Below are 21979 nucleotides of genomic sequence, written 5' to 3'. Positions count from 1 at the left end.
CCGAGAGTGGGGAGGACCCCAATGGAGAGGGAGATGCCCCCGAAAAATAATTAGGAACCATAGGATTTTTCTTTTTTTTTTTGACTTTTTGTGTAGGACCCTGATCGGTCTAATATATATAAAAGACCTTTTTTCTCTCTGACTTGTTTTCATTTCAATTTCTGCCTTGTGCTTCATTCATGCTTTATGAAGATTTTTGTCACAAGTTCAAAGCTTAGGCAATTGGATCGAGGTCTGGCTAGTGTAGTCTTTATAATCAAGTGCATAACTTCTCGAACTCGAAGTAGGATGACTCTTAGGTTTTAGTTGAGTGAGGATGGCTCCTCGAACTCAAAAAATGAAACGGCCCTTGGGCTCTTGGATTAGGCCGTTCCTTCCCTTTTCGGCTTAAAAATTTAATCATATAAAAATTTGTTATGCCTTAGCATGAAATAAAGTTTTTTCTAAAGTTCGAACAATCCGGTACCCTTTAGGGTTTTCGAGGGTCGATGTTATCGAAACCCTTTATAATTTTGCCGAGGGTAGCCCTTTTAACCAGTTTTGTGAAGATATTAGAAGGCCTGTTTTAATACGGAATACGGACGTCTCCGAACTGTGGTAGTTTGGTCGTAGCCTTTAACTTGGGATTTGCCTCTTGGGCTTATTTTCCGATTACATTTCGAACTTGGTCGAAGTGTCAGTCCTTGAGTGGGGTGGCCATCGCCTATAAAAATGAGGGTTGCCTTTTTAAGGTCTTATAATCTCGAGACTTTAATAAGTCGATTACATCAATTTTTCGGATGGTAGTCCCCGAGTACGAGGTAAGTTGTTTGAACTTCAGTTGTGATTGGCCCTTAAGCCTCTTTCCACAATAGATCAAAAGTATGAAATCGTAAAGTAAAAATTTCTTTGGCAAGAAATATTTGGCAAGGAAAATACTTCTCTCAATAGATTATACATGCGTACATGTTCGCCTTTAGGGCTCGAGTAATCTACATGGGCACAATTCGTTTGACCGTTTGGCCCTTACAAAACTTTACCTATCGAGACCTTGTTGACACGAAGTACCTTCCTTGTAACAAAGTTAACATCCGAGGGTGATGCCCCCCAGTATTTTAGGTTGATTGTAAAGAAGCCTCGGATACTGTTGATTTGCTCTAAGTTAGAACGAACAATGGCTGCCTCATTAAAAACCTCACCGGAAAAACCCACTTGGGACAAAAATCGGTCTAAGGGAAAAAAAGTGCAACACGTGCTTTCAGTCCTAATGACTTTCTGATGAAGAATCTTTCGATGTCTTCGATTGAACACCTGCAATTGGTTAGTACAAAATATAAATGAAAATGGAGAAGGTCGTACCTTAGCAGTAATATTTTTTAAGCAGTGATACGTTCCGATTTTTTGGTAATTGTTCGTCGTCCATCGTGCCAAGTTTGTAGGATCCTTTTCCGACTATATCAAGGACATAATACGGTCCCACACGGTTCGGGCCAAGTTTTCCTTCGTTTTGGTCTCAAGTATTGAGGGTGATCTTTCTCAGAACTAAGTCCCCGATCTTAAAGTGTCGAAGATTGGCTCTTCGGTTGTAATACCTTTCGATCCGCTGTTTCTGCGCGGCCATTCGAACGAGGGCGGATTCCCGTCTTTCATCTAGCATTTCGAGGCTCATATTCATAGCCTCGTGATTTGACTCTTCCGTTGCATACCGAAACTTGAAGCTAGGTTCCCCGACTTCGACCAGGATAAGAGCTTCGGCACCGTAGACTAAAGAGAACGGTGTTGCCCCCGTACTGGATTTCGACGTTGTTCGATACGCCCAAAGGACCTCGGGCAATATTTCTCTCCATTTTCCCTTAGACTCGTTCAATCTTTTCTTTAGATTTTGGATGACGGTCTTATTTGTTGATTCGACCTGTCTGTTCCCACTAGGATGATACGACGTTGATAGGATCCTTTTTATTTTGTGATCTTCGAAAAACTTTGTCACTTTGCTGCCAACAAATTGCTTTCCATTGTCATATACGATCTCGGCAAACATTCCGAATCGGCATATAATGTGGTCCCAGATGAAGTCAATGACTTCTTTTTCTTTGACTTTCTCTAAGGCCTGCGCTTCAACCCACTTAGAGAAATAGTCAGTCATAAATAAAATGAATTTAGCCTTACCTAGGGACGATAGTAGAGGGACGACAATATCCATCCCCCATTTCATGAACGGCCATGGGGAAGGACTGAGTGGAGTTGCTCCCCGGGCTGGTGGATCGTCGATGCATACCTTTGATATTTGTCGCATTTTCGAACAAATTCTTTAGTGTCCTTTTCCATATCGACCCAATAATATCCTGCTCTGATGACTTTGTGAACCAATGACTCGGCACCAGAATGATTTCCGCAAGTGCCCTCGTGAATTTCCCGTAGAATGTAGTCGGTGTCTCCTGGTCCCAAACATTTTGCTAATGGTCCATCGAGCGTTCTCCTATACAGTGTTCCATCCTCAGCCAATGTGAACCATGCGGCCTTTGTGCGTAGAGTCATTGATTCTTTATTCTTTAGGATCCGATGGCAGCTTCTCGTTCTTTAGGTATTTGATGTACTTATTCCTCCAATCCCAGGTTAGACCTGTGGAGTATATTTCAGCATGTCCTTCTTCGATTACTGACTTCGAAAGTTGTACGACAATCCCCGAGCTATGTTCATCATCTTCGATCGACGACCCCAAATTTACAAGGGCATCGGCCTTGCTATTTTGTTCTCGAGGTACGTGCTGCAGGGTCCATTCTTTAAATCGATGTAGAGACATTTGTAGTTTGTCCAAGTACCTCTGCATTCGATTTTCTCGAACCTCGAAAGTTTTGTTGACTTGATTTACCACAAGTTGGAAGTCACACTTGGCCTCGATGACCTCCGCTCCCAAGCTCTTAGCTAGTTCGAGACCTGCAATCATGGCCTCATACTCGGCCTCATTGTTAGTTAATTTTGAAGTTTTGATAGACTGCTAATTGTATTACCTGTGGGTGGCTTCAAAATGATGTCTAGCCCGGACCCCTTCATGTTCGAAGCGCCGTCTGTGAAGAGGGTCTACACCCCCGATGATGTACCCGATTTTAATAATAGTTCCTTTTCGACCTTGGGTACGAGGTCTGCCATGATTTGAGACTTGATGGTCGTTCGGGGTTGATACTAGATATCGTACCCGCTAATCTTGACGGTCCATTTGGCTAATTGACCCGAGAGTTCGGGCTAGTGCAAAATATTGCGAAGGGGGTAGGTGGTTACAACAAAAATTGGGTGGCATTGAAAATACAGTTTTAATTTCCTAGAGGCGCTTATTAAAGAAAGCGCCAATTTTTCTAAGTGTGGGTACCGGGTCTCGGCTTCACCTAAGGTCCGACTAACATAATAGACAGGAAATTGCGTACCTTGATCTTCTCGAACTAAGACCCCACTTACCGCTATCTCTGGGACCGCTAAGTATAAGTAAAGTTACTCGTCCTCCTTCGGGGTGTGAAGCTATGGCGGGCTCGACATGTATCGTTTGAGTTCCTCTGAGGCCCGTTGACATTGCGGGGTCTAGGAGAAATTGGTCTTTTTCTTAATCAGTGAGAAGAACCTGTGGCTCCTATCTGAGGACGTCGAAATAAATCGACCCAGGGCGGCTATGCGTCCTGTTAACCTTTGTACAACCTTGACATTATGAACAACTGTGATGTCTTCGATTGCGTTGATTTTGTTGGGCTTGATTTCGATTCCCCGATTTGATACCATAAAGCCGAGGAACTTGCCTAACCCGACCCCGAATGCATATTTCTCCGGGTTAAGCTTCATATTGTACTTTCTTAATATGTCAAAGGTCTCTTGCAAATGTTTTAAATGGTCCTTTGCTCGCAGGAACTTAACTAGCATATCATCAATACAAACCTCCATTGATCTACCTATTTGTTCTTCGAACATTCGATTTACTATGCGTTGATAAGTAGCACCAGCATTTTTTAGTCCAAACGACATTACTTTATAGCAATAAGTGCCGTATTGAGTGATAAACGAAGTCTTTTCCCGATCCTCTAGGTTCATTTGTATTTGATTGTACCCGGAGTGGGCATCGAGAAAACTAAGGATCTCGTGGTCGGTCGTGGTATCGATCATGCGATCGATATTCGGCAAAGAAAGGAATCTTTAGGGCATGCCTTGTTCAAATCCTTATAGTCTACGCACATTCTAAGTTCGTTTCCCTTCTTAGGTACTACAACTACGTTTGCTAACCATTCGGGATATTTTACCTCCCAAATGGATCCTATATTGAGAAGTTTTGTTACCTCATCCTTAATGAATGCATGTTTTACCTCGGACTGGGTCTTCTCTTTTTCTTTACTGGGCGAAACTTCGGGTCCAAGCTTAGTCGATGCGTAGTGATCTCAAGTGGGATCCCTGTCATATCTAGGTGGGACCGAGAAAAACAATCCATGTTATTTAAAAGGAAACGAACGAGTCTTTTCCTGAGCTCGGGAGTTAACCCTATGCCAGGTATACCTTTCGATCGGGCAGATGCTCGATCAGTAAGATTTGTTCCAGCTCTTCGGCCGTTGACTTTGTTGCATCAGAATCATCGGGGATTATGAAGGTTCGAGGTATCATATAATCATTATCCTCGAAAGTTTCCTGCTCCTCCGATCGGGCCAAGGCCGGTGACTGTGGTTGCTATTTGACTTCTTGCTTTCCTTTCGATTCTGATCCCCTTGATGATGACAGTGCCAATACTAGTATTACCTCATCGATTGCAAACATTTCTTTGGTGGCGGGTTGTTCACCGTACACCGTTTTGATTCCTTCTGATGTTGGGAATTTCAAGACTTGATGAAGCGTCGAGGGCACTTCTCTCATATTATGAATCCAAGGCCTTCCGAGCAGCGCGTTGTACCTCATGTCACCTTCGATCACAAGGAACTTTGTTTCCTGGATAGTCCCGGCCATATTTACTAGCAAAATGATTTCCCCTTTGGTTATTTCAATTGACATGTTAAAGTCGTTGAGTACTGAGCTGCGGGCACGATTTGATCTTGGAGACCGAGTTGTTCTACAACCCTTGATCGAATAATATTTGCCGAGCTACCTGGATCAATCAACACACGTTTAACTTGAATTTTATTCATAAGTATAGATATTACCAGTGCGTCGTTGTGAGGTTGTTCGACCCCTTCTGCATCCTCATTGTTGAAAGACAAGGTTTCTTCCGGTAAGTAGTCCCGAGTTCGCTTTTCCCTTGTGATCGTCACCTTGGTGCGTTTAAATATCGGCCCCTGAGGAATATTGACCCCTCCAATGATTATATGAATCACATGTTGTGGCTCTTCCTGCTCGTTTTGCCTGTTCGAATCCTTATTTTTGAAGTGATTCTTGGCTCGATCACTTACGAATTCTCGTAGGTGACCCTCGTTGAATAGACGAGCTACCTCCTCCCTCAGCTGTCTGCAGTCTTTGGTTTTGTGTCCATGGGTGCCATGGTATTTGCATATTTGATTAGGGTTCCTTTGAGTTGGAGTTTGTTGGGGTCTGGGCCATCTAGTATCCTTGATCCGTCCAATGGCTGATATAATACCCGATACATCGATATTGAAGTTGTATTCTCATAGTCGTGGTGCTTCTATGGGCTCGACATGTTTATCGAAACCATCTTTACTCATGAGCCCTAGGGAGATCTGTCCTCGATCATTCCTTCGATTATTTCGAACGGGATTACGACCTGGGCCGTTGTTTTTACCATCTGCTACATGTTTGGTACCGATCTCTGTTTGATCGGGGTTCTCTATCGATGTCCCTTTGAATTCTGCTGACGGCCCTGTTAGAATAAATGGAACAAGAAGGGCTTCCCAATTGATCATCCTCGACCCTGATCTTCGACTGGTATCGATTATGTACATCAGCCCATGTCACACCTGGATACTCAATTAGGTTATGATTTAGTTGTCGTGACGCTATCGATCTTCGTTCGTTCAAACCTTGAGTGAAAACTTGAACAGCCCAATCATCTATGATCGGGGGTAGGTCCATGCATTCTATCTGGAACCGAGATACGAATTCCCTTAACATTTCGTTGTCCTTTTGTCTCACTTTGAAGAGGTCTGACTTCCTAGTCGCGGCCTTTATTGCTCAGGCATGTGCCTTTACGAATGAGTCTGCAAGCAGGGCGAAGGAATCGATGGAATTGGGTGGCAAATTGTGGTACCATATCATCGCCCCTTTCGATAAAGTTTCTCCAAATTTTTTCAATAGAAAGGATTCAATCTCATCATCTTCTAAGTCATTCCCCTTTATTGCGCATGTATAAGAAGTGACATACTCATTAGGGTCGGTGGTCCCATTGTATTCGGGAATTTCTGGCATACTGAATTTCTTCGGGATGGGCTTCGGAGCCGCACTTGGAGGGAAAGGCTTCTACAAAAACTTCATCGAATCCAAACCTTTTATAATCAGTGGTGCCCCCGGTATTTGGTCAACCCGAGAGTTGTATGTTCCTACCTTTTTGTCATTAGCCTCAATTTTCTTTTCACCTGATTCAATCTTGTTTAGGGGTGGCAATTGGTGCAGGGCAGGGCAGGGCGGGGCAGGGTATACTATTAGTGGGGCGGGGCAGGGGATGTCACACCTCCTTTTTACCTACACCGGTGAGGGTGCAAAGGAGTTTTTCCAATTAAAGGACAGTTGGAACGGGATTTATTATTAATATTCAGAGTCGCCACTTGGGAGATTAATGGTGTCCCAAGTCACCGTTTGAATCCCGATCCGAGGAAATTATGACTCTGTTACCAGTCCGCGAACCAGAACTCCGAGTAAGGAATTCTGTTAACCCGGGAGAAGGTGTTAGGCATTCCCGGGTTCCGTGGTTCTAGCACGGTCGCTCAACTGTCATATTTGGCTAGATATCTGATTTTAAAACATATTCTAACCTATGTGCCTTTATTTTAAACCGCTTTTATTTTATGTCTTTTAACAAGAATTGCAACGTCGTGAAAATGCGTCTCGAACCACGTCGCACCAGTGCACCCGTGATTGTTAACACATTTCGACTTCGTTGAGATTTGGATTGGAGTCACATAAATATGCACCCGAGTTTAGGGAGGTAACTTTATTAAAATGCGTGCTTAAAGGGGCTAACACGTTATTGCCTTTGGGGAGGGCCGTGAAATTCGCTAAGCGGTCTATCCCGAAATCTAAGATTTTATAAACCGTTATCTAAGCCTCCGCAATTTGGCGAGGCCCGTGTAATTTTATTCATTGAAGGGCAATCCTAAAGCAACTATATTTTTTATTTGTCTCTAACAGCACAAGAAAAGTCCTAAAGTTTGTTATTGATCTGAAATAAATCGAATGGTAATCTTGTGTCAAGGCCACTCATTGGGCCCTGAGATGAGCCCAACGAAGGAGTACTATACCCATGCTCTGCTAACAAGCTGCCAGTCAGGCCCTGGCCCAAGTCCAAACGTGAGGGGACTTGGGCCCTCGTATCAGACCTCTTGAGGCCCAAATGTCCTGGGAATAGGCTGTTATACAACTCTAAGAACTCTCACAAACGGGTTACTTAATTCAAATCAATCCAGTTGATGATGCATGATTTAATTTAAGTAAAACTACTGATATTAACCACTGACATGCAATTATGTTTTTCTATGTTGAAATAATAATCTTAAGGAAACGAAACAGATGACATCTAAACCGGTATGCTGATATTAACTACTGTAATACAAAAACTGTTTGAAAAGCACACTTTAGCTTTGAGACGGAGATTGAAACGGGCTGATCTCTCGATCAATTATGTATTCAGACCTATTCTGATTTTCTATGTTTAACAGAGTGCTAAATTGAAACCAGTACCAAACTATACTAATTCCACAACTGATCGCTACAAATTAACAGTTCAAAACAGTCCCGTTAGGTACAAATTACACAGTCCGAGTTTCATTTAAACATAGATTTAAGCAGACTTCATTATGCAGTACATATCATTAATATCTACTTAATTACAAATGCATCGTCCAGCAGACAATCAGCTGAATATTTTCATTTCANAGTTTCAGTCAAATTATACAATGTCAATACAAATCAAAAGAAGACCTAGACAAATACAAATCATCTATCATCTATTTCATTATGGCAACTTGGACACATGGATTTCAGGAAGCCAATGTATGATGTATTTCATTTCAGCATTTCAACGTCAAAGCTACACCAATACATGGTTCAGATGTGTACCTGGAAGTGTAAAATAATAGAGAAAAGAGGAATGTCAGCAGCAGAAATAAGAGGCAGCAGCAATGCAGAATCAAACTCAAAGCCCAGGAGTGTTTTGAAAATTAAACGGGGTAGACCAAATAATCCCAGTAATACCGAAATACTTTAGACACCCAATTAGCTATCTCAAATCCACTTGAATTGACCCATAACAGTCTCAACGAACCAGAAATTATCCAAAGTCAAACAATCCAACTTGAAAATTGCTCTAGAATCAAATTAATGGACCTCTGAAACTCGAAACTAGAAGAATAGATCTCAACAATCAGAATTCAAACTAGCTCGAATTATCTGGTGGAATAGATTTTTCATCGATTATCTACTATTTTTTTTTTGATTTTTCATCGATTATCTACTGTTTTTGGATTTTGCAAGCTTAAATTTTAAAAAATCAGGCTTGAAATTCAAGAGGGAGCTTTTGGGGGAACTTTTGGAGGCTCCAAACTTGTGAATCAAGGCAAATGAATGCCTATTTATAGGTGAACTTAGGGTCCAATTTTAGATTTTCCTTTTACCCCTTAGTCCCTATTCTAATTCTATTTTTTACCCTTTATTTTCTGACTTGTTACACAAGTAACTACACCTATTCTATTGAAATCTGTACTATAGTCCATCCTAGAAGGTTCTATACCCATTACAATTCCTATTCTACCCTTACTTTACTTCAATAATTACCAAACTTAATGAAACTACCCTTTTCCATGCCTAAACTACCCTTTGAATCCCCTGAAATTACTGACCAAGCAGACCTGAACCTCCAACCCTGATAATTGGTCAATAATTGACCATGGTTAGCAAAAATCTAGATTATTCACATTGACTCCACTCATTACCTAGGCTGGTCAGTGAACTAAGGATTAATGATAAATGAACTAGGTTAAAATCAAATTAAAAGTAACATCTATTGATCATAATTGAAATCAAGCATATGAATCAAAATTGAGTCAAGATTAATCCTAAAAACGAATAGAAAGCTAAACAAGGATGAAGCCTAACTAAACTAATCAGTAACGACTAGCCCGATACTAGTAGAGACAAACATTGATTCACACAAGATCACGAGAACAGAATCAATCCACATACAAGATTAAACTATCAAAAGCATGAGCAGAGAATCAACCATAAACGGAAAAAATTGAATAAAGAAGAAAGAACTTACTGACTCGGACTTTATTAAACACAATACATCAACTGAGCCAAGTCGAACCTTCAAAACCCCAGAAGAGGTTCAAACCTCTCCAACCCTAGATTTGAAATTGTATCAGTGCCTGTTGGATTTGGGGACAACGGTTTAGGGATTTGGGTAGAGGAGGGTGAGGGGAGTGTATGGTATTAATCTGGGACTGTTTGGAGAAGTTAGGGTTTCGGGGCGGAACTTTGAATCGGAATTCGAGGAATTCGAGTGATATTTGAGGGAAAATAGACATGGATGTGGAAAGGAGAGGAGGAGAGGAGCATGAGGTGTGATTTTGGACCGGTTTGGGGTGACCGCCGCCGGACACGGCGGAGACGGTGACGGTAATTTTGAAGATTCGAGGAGTTGGGAAGGGCATTGAGGAAGACTGATCCCAGATTGGGAATGAGGAGATGGAGGAGGCGCTGTGGTGTGTTTTTGGAGGCGTTTGGTGACCGGCCGCCGCCGCAGGCGATTTCCGGTGGGCGGCAGGCGGCGGAGGGCGGTGGTGGATGGTGGGTATAAAGGCGGCTAGTCTTTTAGACGAATAGGGGGGTCTGAGAGGGGGGGGGGGGCATGAGTTCGGACAGTTATATACATATAACTCCTCAGTTCGTGGCCGTTGGATTGAGATATATCGGCGGACCAGATTAAAGAGAAAGGGAACGACGTCGTTTTGGGTGGGGTGTGGGACTGGACCGGGTTGGGACGTGGGTTGGGCTGGCCTGGGGCGTGTTTGGGTTGGGCAGAACTTAATTAAATGGCCAGAACCATTTTTGAGTGGGGTGCTGGAAAAAAAAACCATTTTTTTTTGCTATTTTCTTTAATTTTCTAAAGTAACTTTACTACTAAATAATCCTAAAATGTGAAATTAAATCCTAAATGCAAATGCCAAGTATTTTTGTGTTTTTACTAATTAAAATGCGCAGATAACATGCAGTCAATTAACCTAAAATGTCACCAAAAATCCACAAAATTGTAACATAATGAAAGAAATCATTTTGTTTGAATTTCTAGGAGTAATTCACGTAGGGCAAAAATCACGTGCTCACAGGGGAAAATTTAAATGGGGAAGGGCAGGGCAGGGCAGGGTAAAATGTTATTTTTTTTAAAAATTAATAGGTTGGGGCAGGGCAGGGCAAGGTCCAAATTAATAGATGAATCGAGTAAAATAGAAATGACCCGCGTGTTTTATTATTTTTTCCAATCCCTCTTTTTCCAATCCCTCGTCGGCTCTTCCAAAAAGTCAGAAACCCTTCCCTTCAGTTCTTCTAATCTTCCAGGAAAAATTCAATCTCCAACAACAATAAGTTTCAAGGTGACGCTCTCTTACTTTCAACTTCTCTTTCCGTTGTAACAACTCTTATTTCTCTCTTGACTTTTAGCTTTTTTGCTATGTTTCCTGATATTTCTTGCCGCCTAAGAGGTGTTTGATTTTTTGCTCAGTAGAGTGATGTTTTGAGATAAGGGACAAATTTTTCATTTTGTTGGATGCCCCCGAAGGGAAATGACGGGCCAACTCAAATGTTCAAAGTTACAACAGAATATTAGAATGTTTTGCTGAAAAAAACCAATTTTTTTTGCTTTTGCAATAGTTAATCTATGGCGCTCAGAGTATGAATGTTGCTTTTGCAATAGTTAATACAGTCGCCTAAGTTTCTTTCATGTTTAATATCAAGATGATTGTTTGCATCACTGTACCTCCCAGCATTCCTGACCATATACCCTGTATACACCAGAATAACATACCCATTTTTCCTTTAATACAAATAGAGATATTTGGTTTTGAGAATGTTAATGGAATATATTGATGATTCATAACTGATGAGATTGCGCAATGCAAGAACGATGACTGCAGCCATTGTTAGTCTTCATTTATTCTGCTTTAATTTCACTTACATGAACTGATGCATCATACAAATAAAATTTTTAACAGTATATATCTATGTCTAATTCTAAAGTTTAGAAGCTGCTGATTTTGGATGTCTTGCTCCTAGTTCATTGCTCACTCTCACATTGTTCATCAGCATGTCACATTAAAGGAAATCAAAAAGATACTTTATTTCAATCCATAATTATCCTTATAAAATATCAGAAGGAGAAATGAACAACGAGAAAAAGATAAGTTACAACGAAAACTGACCTTGCTGCTGCATTGAATCCAACTGATAATTTTATTATTTTTGTACTTTGCTACAATGGTTTTGGTTTTCTGTGTAGTAGTGATTCAAAATTAATTCTTGTTATTTGATAAAGTTTTCATCTTTCTTGTGTACCCTTTGTTTTCTTTAAGTCCGTGTAACAATTGGTATGAATTTCTCTTGAATATTCCGAGATTTATATTTGTGGTTTCTTGTTTCAGAGAATTAAGTTCATTATTAAAGTATGTTAATTGCTTGATGCACTTTCTGCTTTAGGTAATAATGGCATCTCAAATTGAAGAGAATCTACCAGCTTCATCTTCTAATGCTATTTCCTTAGACGATGAGAGTCAACGGCCTTCACAACCTGATGAAGTTGAACCGAAAAAAAAGAGATATTCCAAAGCATGGGATCATTTCGAGCCGGTGAAGGTTAAGGGTGTTCCATATAGTGCTTGTAAGTATTGCGATCGCCGGTATAAAAATGCTAGGAATTGTGGGACAAAATCTATGTTAGATCACATGCTTAAGTGTCCTAATAGGCCAAGAGATGCACAAAATGAGGGCGATACCGGGGGTGGTTATTTTGATCATGTTTCACATAAAAAGCTTGCACATGCCATTATTTTACACGAGTATCCACTCTCTATAGTTGATCATGTGGGATTTAGGAACTTTGTTGCGAGTCTTCAACCTATGTTTAAGATGGTTTCCAGAAATACAATCAAGAATGACATAATAAAAATCTTTGACAATTTGAAATCGCAAACTTCTATGTTGTTGGAGAAAGTCACGAGTAGAATTGCAATAACAACCGATATGTAGACTTCCAATAGTAACAAAAAAGGGTTCATGGCTATTACTGGTCATTTCATTGATGATTCATGGAGGCTTCAAAGTCACATTTTGAGATTTGCTTATGTGCCTGCTCCACATGATAAAGATGCCTTGTGTGGTGCTTTGGTTAATTGTTTGTTTGATTGGAATCTTGAACGAAAAATATCAACTATCACAGTTGATAATTCTAGCACAAACAATGCTATGATTAAAACTTTATTGGATGAGAAACTCAATAAAAATGATTTGTTGTTGACTGGTCGAGTATTTCATGTGTGTTGTGCTGCACATATTTTAAATTTGATTGTGCAAGAAGGGTTAAAAGTGATAGGAGATAGTATTAGCAAAGTGCGTGATAGTGTCTTGGATTGGATTGGATCAGCTGGCAGAATTGAGAGGTTTGAAGAAGCCGCATGTTTGGTTCACTGTTCTTGTTATAAGAAGTTGGAGTATGATTGTCCTACTCGATGGAACTCAACATATTTAATGTTGAGAACAGCTATAGAATACAAAGAGGTGTTTAACAAGTTGAGTCTAACTGACACAAATTATAAGTCGTATCCAACTGAAGAGCAATGGAGTAATGCAGAAGATGTTTATGATAAGCTCAAACTTTTTTATCATATCACTGAACAGTTTTCAGGAACTCAATATCCAACTTCTAGTCAATACTTTACAAAAGTTTGTGAAATTAAACTAGAATTGGAAGCTTGGGTGAAAGAGCTTAATCCTTTGATTAGCGATATGGCATCTGCCATGTTATTGAAATTTAAAAAATATTGGGATGATGTGCATATTTTGATGGGAGTAGCTGCAATCTTTGATCCACGGTACAAGATGAGGTTGGTAGAGTTCTTTCTTCCACTGATTTATGGTGAAGAAGCTTCAACTAAAATTCAAGAAGTTCGATCCAATTGTTATGATCTCTTTCAAGATTATAAGAGTAAATTATCTGCTCCACATGATTCATTAGCATCTAGTTCTAGTGAAGTCACTAGTTTTACTCAGGGTGATCGGCTTTCGAGCTTTGATAGATTTTTAGCTTCAACTGGAGCTACCGTGGAGAAAAGATCAGAGTTGGATATGTACTTAGAAGAAGACCTACTACCTCGAACCCCTTCATTTGACAATTTGAGTCGGTGAAAGACAAATGGATTGAAATTTCCTACATTGCAAAAAATGGCTCGTGATCTCTTAGCCATTCCCGTGTCTAGTGTTGCTTCTGAATCGGCATTTAGCACTAGTGGGAGGTTGATTAGCCCGCATCGGAGTAGACTCCACCCCACTATTTTGGAAGCTTTAATGTGTGCTCGCACGTGGTTATGGAATGACTTAAATGGTAAGTAATTTTCTCATTATTGTCTTAATAGGTATTCAGTTGTTTAATACGATATTGATACATTGAACTATGCATTTTTCCTTTTAGGTTTGACTTCAACCGTTGATCAAGTTTCATGTCCAACATTGCTTGATGAAGAGGACGAGCCGGATTCAAGTGGTTTATCGCAACTATGAGACCCTTGACATACTTACATCCCTTTTGTTCCTCTCAAATTTGGATTGCCACATAGCTATTGTTTCAATTTATAGTATCTGTTTTTATTGCTGTTGGTACTGTTTGTCAGGGGTTATATTGTTTTGCTAGGGATATTAAAATTTTAGATTTGGTGTGATGATGAGGTAAGGGCATTTCAGTGGTTGCATTGGCTATTATGCTTTTGGGTTACAGGTTCTTGGCTTATGTTGCTCTTATGAGGATTGGCGTGACAAAGAAATAGATTTGCTTTTGCTTAATCAAAGCAAACATTAGTTTGATATCAGCAAGTGTTCCATTTGTAATTTTGATTTTTTCTCTGCTGAGATATGTACTAGCGATATGCCAAAGAACCTGCAAGTTTGAGCAAACTTTACTATTACATTATTTCTCTTTTGTTTTATAACTCCCAAGTGTAGTATTGATCTAAAATTTGAGTTGGTGGGTGTTGAGAACCCCTGAATCCATTTGTCGTATGACATGAACCAAAGCCACGACATCAAAAAGAATTAGAAAAAAAAATATGGACAGAAAGCAGTGAACAGCCCTTTCCCAAGGTAGCATCTTTCATCAATAAAATTCAATCTCAGCTAATTTCAATATTTAGGACTAATATATGTGAGCTTATTCATTATTTAACGTTGCTTAAATTACTATTCAAAATCTTGATTAGGAAGTACATGAATCTGATAATGTTCACAGGCATGTTTCATGTTCAAAATTGTAGCTCATAACTAGATAAAATTTTGCTTCGTTGGCTGAAAAACTGGATTTAAGTTATATACGTTGACACGTAAAAATTTACTTTTTACTACCAATGCAATTTAACCGAATATATATAGCACGTGATTACCCCAAATTTTAAGACTAATTTTGTTACTAGGTTTTACATGGAGAGTTAAACACATGTTAATGGTGTACAGTATAACACTTCTTAGAATTAGAAAAAAAAAATTACAAGAGTGGGCAGGGCGGGGCAAGGCGGGGCGGGGCGGGGCAGGGCAAAATTTGAAAAAATTCTAAATAGGGCAGGGCAGGGCGGGTCAAAATATTAGCAGGTCAAGGCTTGCCCCGCCCCGCCCTGCCCCAATTGCCACCCCTAAATCCGTTTAGTGAGATCCTCGAGCATTTTCATAATGGTGGGGTCAGTCCCCCATTCATTGGCATTCGGTCTCTCTGGTACAGGTTCGGCTCTATGAATAAACTTCTTGTGATGTTTCAAGCTCAATTCTGCTTAGTGCTCGATTCTGATTTTGGAGTTGTGCTATCGCGGCTTGTTGAGTCTGCAACATCTCGAATATCATTCGAAGGCTAATTCCGCCTTCATCACTGCTCTGTGTGTTTTGATCGGCTGCTCGAGCATCCCTACGGATACTATTCTCAAGGTCGACGCCCAAATTCGCATTAATGGCAATGCGGGAGCTGACATCGACTGGGTCTACGGCCAGCGGTCCGTCGGGGTTGACTGGAGAAACTCCGTTTCCCGGGGCGGCAACGTTTTCGTTCTCGCCATGGAGACCAAGGTCGTTATTCGTGTGAGTGGGTGCTACTTGAGAGTTTGACATATTGATTCCTGAAATCAAAGACACTCACGAGAACAAGCGTAAAGCAGTGTGTGTTACGAGAATTAGTATCAGGCAATCACTATTATCCTTAGCCCCACGGTTGGCGCCAAACTGTTTACCCTTAATATTGGATAACAATTAAACTTATAATGTGATTTTAAGGACACGTGATTTCACCTAATACCAATTGATAAATGTAAAGATTAGTAATATAAATCAACAATGATATAAAGAAAACAGTGTTGAAGCGTGATTCAGCCCTCGAACTAGGATGCCCTCGAGCTTGTCAGTACTAAATAGTTAAGAAATAAGCAAGCTCATGAACAAGAAAATAAGCTAGAAAGAAAGTGTTGTATTGCTTTGATATACGTGAATGTCAGATGCTTACAAAATGATTAGAACCCTCTTTATATAGTAGAGGAATCCTATCTATGGTACAATTCTAATTACGGAAGTAAATCTCATGATTAGCCTAAACAACCGCCCTTGATTTGATCTGTTCCGAGATTTACGTCATGGTCTTCGACCAGTCACGGATATCTCGCTTTTCTGTTATTGCGCTTTGCTTGAAGTATGCCCTATTTGGTCTCGATCTCTACTGGCCTCGATCTCGACATGCACCTCGATTCTCAAACTCGGTACCTTGTCCTCGTGCTTCGGTCTGATCCACTGTGGGCCGACCTTTGATGCAACTCACTGGTCTCAATCAAATAGTAGAATCGGGTAGGCCCAATTTTAACCGTATACAGAAATAAATCATACTAACATATCTGATTTTATATATGGTATAAGAATCCTATTATTATTATTTTATCATATAAATATATTTTGTATTACCATATAATTCAAGTATAAGTAGCAAGTGAATAGAATACAATGCGATAATATAAAGAATATTGATACCAATTAAGTCATATATAAGGTAATCAAGTAAATACTTATAGTTAAAATTGTTAATATGATGGAAGTAGTAAGTAATCTACTAAAGTTTATGGGTTCTGAATTAGCAACGAAATTCATAGCTCGTCTTAGTTACTAAATTATATTTATATATTTAATGAATTTTCTAGTACGGAGGTGTGAGAGGTTGACATGGGAGGGCCTACGGAGAGGTAGAGATAGGCCAAAGAAGAGGTGGGGAGAGGTGATCAGGCAAGACATGGCGCAGCTTCAGCTGACCGAGGACATTATAGGAAGGTATGGAGGCCGAGGATTAGGGTAGTAGAGTAGGTAGTCTAGAGTGTTCATAACAGTAGTATTGGCACGCGGTCTCGCTTTCTGTTAGTAGTAGGTTTTTATGACTAACCGTTGTTTCCTTCATTGTTGATCACCTTGCTATCTTGTTGTTTTTATTCTGCTTTTATATGGCTTTTTGGTACTGTCCCTTCTTTTCATTAATGTGGTGCTTATGTTTTTCTAAGTCGAGGGTCTATTGGAAACAGCCTCTCTATCCTCACAAGGTAGGGGTATACCTGTTTATCGGGCAGGCTGGGACGGGCTGAACGGGAAAAACTCCAGCCCGTTCAGTTATTGGGCGGGCTGCTTAGCGGGCTGTGATAACGGGCTGGGGCGGGTTGGGAAGTTTTGGGTTTTTTAGGGCCCGTTCGGGTTCGGGCGGGCAGGGCTACTGTTTTTTTTAAAATTAAATTTTATTTTTCTTATTCAATGTTATTGATACTTAAGTATTTGCAAACTTATAAGGCTTAGAATTAAACTCTGAAGTTTAAAGTTTAAAGTTTTAAATTTGAAATTTGTATTTTAAAATTATAAAATTGAAATTAGAAAGTAAGTGGCTACAAAAAATTATTTAATAAGACCAATAGGCAATATGTAAGGAACAAACTCCGAAGGCTTTCATTTTATATTCTTAATACTTCAAATTAGTTTGCAAGTTATATTTTGATTTTTTTATTTTTGAACTTGCAAATTAAAAGTTTACAACAACTATAAAAAATAAGAAATAGTACATCACACATTTTGCATCATTTTTGTAAGTTCTTCCATGTCAACATGAGGTTCTAGGTTTCCGGCATTGGTTGAATCGGAACCATAAACCATTATATTTCCAATTTCTTGGTCCTCCTCTTCGTCTACCTCGCCACGCCCTTGATTTCGCCGTTCTGATCTTATCCAATCTCTGAAGCACACTAGAATTTCCAAAGCGTTGCTGACCAATGAATGACAGGTATCTCCTAGTTGCTGCCTTGCTTGGCTAAATGCGCTCTCTGATGCGGCTGTTGAAATCGGCACATTTATCACGTCTCGAGCCATGGCCGAAGGAACAGGGAATTGATTTGAGTTGCTCTTCCACCAACCCAGCGGTAGAAAATACTTTGTGATGGGCTCTGGTGACTTTAGCAAGTAGAATTGTAGTTCATCAATATTCCTGCTACTGGTTTGTTGATGCTCTCCTAGTGTAGACCAAATCAGATAATCTTGAACACAATCATCATCATCCATAGTTGTTCCAGATGTTGAAGGATTAGTTGAAGGAATATTTGCATCTACAACCGAAGAAGCATCAACAATGTTAGCATAATAATTATATAAAGTTTGTAAATGTGTGTGTAGCTCAGAAATACAAGTGTCAATATCAGGAGTTTCAGTTGGTCCAATATCCATATAAGTATATAAAGCTCTAATTAATTAGCGACACTTTATCATTTTGACAGTAGGGTTTAAAATAGCACCAATTAGGTAAATATAGGGAATTGGGTAGAAATATTTTTTAAACTTATCTAGCATAGATTCAACAACAGTAGCATATCATTCTTTCTGCTTCAAATTATGTAGTAAAAGAGAAATTTCAGCAATATGAACTAAACCATTTGCAATAGTAGGATAATAAGCTCAAGAAAACTCAAGTGTAGCCACATAAAAATTTTGTAAAAAGTGTACAACATCATGAATGACATCCCAAGTTCTAGATGTTAACAAACGGCTAGGATCGGTACAATGAGAATTAGCAACTTCAGTTATAGACATTCTATATTTATAACAACATCTTAAGAATAAATAAGTATAATTCCACCTAGTAACTATTTCTTCAGGCATGAGTCTTGGTTTTAGTCCATAGTGTACACATTTTTCCTTAAATGCATTTAATCTAGCACTTTTATTATTTCCTTGAATTACACCAACAGCTCTCCTAACTAAAGTAATTTCATCTCTAAATAATTCAAGGTCACTCTTCACAATCAAGTTATAAATATGACATGCACATCTAACATGAAATATTTCAGGAACTAGTGGGTGTAGATGCAATTTTAATATTGTAATAGCAGCATTGTTGTTAGAAGCATTATCAAATGACATACACAAAACTTTTTATGCAAGATTATAAAATATAGCAACTTCATGTATAGTATTACTTATAAATGCACCAGTATGACTTTGATCTTCATCATATTTAAAAGCAATAATACGTTTTTGCATACAAAAATTATCATCTATCCAATGGTATGTAACAGTCAAATTATCATTTCCATTTACAGCACGACCAATATCAGAAGTAAGAGAAACTTTACAAGGAAGACTTGCGAACAAATAACGTATATATGTCTGATATTGTCCAAAAAGCCTAAAGATATCAGCTCTACAAGTACTTCTAGGAATACCTTTAAATATAGGGTTATGAATTCTTTGAATATAAGTAACAAGATACGGTGAAGAAGCAAAACTAAAACAATCATTTTAGCTAATTCTTCCCGATCTTTCTTAATATCGTATTTACCAAATAACCTCCCAGTACTCGGGTTAAGTTTTTGTTGCCCAGATGCATCATTTACTCCCCAATCAAGAGGGTGTTTCTCTTCCATATGCCTACGAAGTTGACCCGTTCCCCCTCCCTTACCGGGCTCATGTTTATAATGTTTGTCACACCTCCTTTTTCCCGAGGAGAATAGGGAATTTTTCTAATTTAAGTGACATTATTCGAAATGGGATTATTTAATTAATCAGAGTCGCCACTTGGGATAATTATTGGTGTCCCAAGTCACCGGTTTATTTTAAATCCCAAATCGAGGAAAATGACTCTATTTATGGTCTGCGAATACAGAAGACCGGGTAAGGAATTCTGTTAACCTGGGAGAAGGTGTTAGGCATTCCCGAATTCCGTGGTTTCAGCACGGTCGCTTTTAATCATACCTGGCTTATTTAATTTATTTAATTATGTATTTTAGAACCTATGTGCATTTACCTTTACAGCCTTTAATTACTTGATTATTCGGGATTACGGAATTATCTCGAAAACGAGTCACGCATACGTGTACTCATTTTATTTAATGCGCTAAAAATCATGTCACGCATACATATACATAATTAATAGCACTTAATTAATATTAAAATTATTTGGCCAAAGTCACGCGAACGTGTACCTTAGTTTTATTTTGAAAATCGACGCTTCAACCATGTCGCGCGTACATGTACACAATCACAATAATAAATTAAAAGTGCGCCTAAAAGTATACTACTGGTGTTCATTATTATTTTCCTAAGCTTGAGATTATTGTAAAGCCTATTATGGATATAAAGAAGTAGATGAGTGATATAACTTAATTGATAAGAAATTACTAAAAAGGTATTTAAGGGTCAGACCTAGAGATATAAATTTGACAGATTATTGCCTTAAACTCACTATATTTTTTTTGTCTTAGTCAATAATTTTGCCCTTAAAGATTCTGTGAAGTAACTACAGAATGATACAACTAGATCAACAAATTAGCTATATGAAGTTATGAGCAAATGGACTTGAGGAGAATAAAGAAAGCATGTGATTTATAAAAAAAGAAACTAACTGAATAAACTTAGCACTAATACAGTAGAGAATTAACGAAAACCATGTAAAGACATTTTGACATGGAAACCAAACTGCCAAAGGAAAATACCGAACAAAATCTATCTCCAAATTCATTTTTTTTCATTTTTTAGACTTACTTAAACTCAAAATACTACAAACTAACACAAAAATTTAAAAAAAAACGTATGAGCAACAGATTAATCACAAATAGGCTGCTATATCACTAAACAAACTAAGTTAGAGAACTCAGCCATTATAGAACGATACTGCAATAGCTTCCGAACAAGGCAAATAAACACATTCAAAGACATCACTAAAAATGATTTAACATAAAGAAAAGAGAAGAATGAACCTTTAAAATAAAACTCTCTTTTGTATTACAAAGTCTCCAGTAGAACACGTCGAATAACCGCAAGCTAATAACCCAGCGAAAATCCAACGACGGTGTATTGGGTGATACCCTTTTTGCTTGAGCCCGACCGGGTTGGGTCCGGTCCGGGGCAAGTCGGGGCCATCGAACCCGACCTGGATGCAAGGTAGAACGACGGCCACGTCAACAACCGAGGTCGAGTCATTTCGAGACCATTGCAGAGCTCGATATGAGTCACCACCGGATGGAGAAACACACAAGGTCGGAAGCCGGACTCGTAACGGATAACCAAGCGTCGCCGGATATCTCGCCCAAACGTGATTTTCTCAACCACTTCAGGCCATTAAGGCGTAATTACAGGGATCCACGATGTAATTAATTTACCTACCTTATTTTTACCCTTAATCAGAATGTATAAAAGGGGAGAAGACCCCATAAAGAGGGGATGGGAAAACCATTACAATAGGGTACCATCTCTCTCAATTCTTGTACGCTATCAAGCACAATTGTTCTAAGCAATATTATATTCTGCGATTATTTACTTTAGCAGCAATTGTTGAGTCTTTATCTTTTATTTTCCTCAATCCAAACCTTTTGTATCTTTTAGTTCACGGATCCTTAAAACCCTATATAAATTCAATTGTTATCCGGATTCCAGGGTAAACAGTTTGGCGCCCACCGTGGGGCTAAGGATATTAGTGAGCTCTTTGATACTCTTTCTTGACGCATCACAGTACACTGGTACTTTGCAAAAGAGTCCATCTTACATTCAAATTACCAACTCATAGAATGGCACAATCAATCAACAACGAACTTGAACAGCAGACAGGAAACAATGGAATGCCCGGGCTCGAAAACCCGATAGATGCCGATTCCCGGATGGCGCTCAACACTGATCAGGCCTCCGGATCATCACATAGCGTCCGGGGAGAGGACGATTCGAGGGCCCAGGCAGTCGGCGAAGAGACTATCAACCTTAAAATGATTTTTGACATGCTGCAAGCCCAGCAATCGGCTATAGCTCAGCTCCAGAGCCGGGTCCAGGAGCCTGTCAGGTCCGAGGAGGCTCCCCGTGCAGCTGCAATCATCAATCCGACCCCAGTACAGCCGGAACGGGGTGGGCCGGATGCTGATTCTGCGGTTCTTAGGAGGCTAGAAGAATTGACCGAACGAATCGAAAAGGGGGAGGAAAAGATCGAGGCCAACAATAAAAAAGTAGAAACATACAACTCCAGGGTCGACCAAATACCAGGTGCACCTCCGGTCCTGAAAGGCCTTGACGCTAAAAAGTTTGTACA

At 39.5% G+C, this 21979-nt stretch overlaps 1 protein-coding gene across 1 annotated transcript; it reads left to right on the top strand.

Moving 5' to 3' along the window:
* On the top strand, positions 12430-13557 carry LOC109228075 (zinc finger BED domain-containing protein RICESLEEPER 2-like). The gene has a single exon (XM_019393256.1). It carries the CDS (start codon positions 12430-12432, stop codon positions 13555-13557), a length of 1128 nt encoding a protein of 375 aa, XP_019248801.1.

The sequence above is a fragment of the Nicotiana attenuata genome, chromosome 6, assembly GCF_001879085.1.
Source record: "Nicotiana attenuata strain UT chromosome 6, NIATTr2, whole genome shotgun sequence".
Lineage (NCBI taxonomy): Eukaryota > Viridiplantae > Streptophyta > Magnoliopsida > Solanales > Solanaceae > Nicotiana > Nicotiana attenuata.
This window is presented reverse-complemented; position numbering and strand designations above follow the sequence as displayed.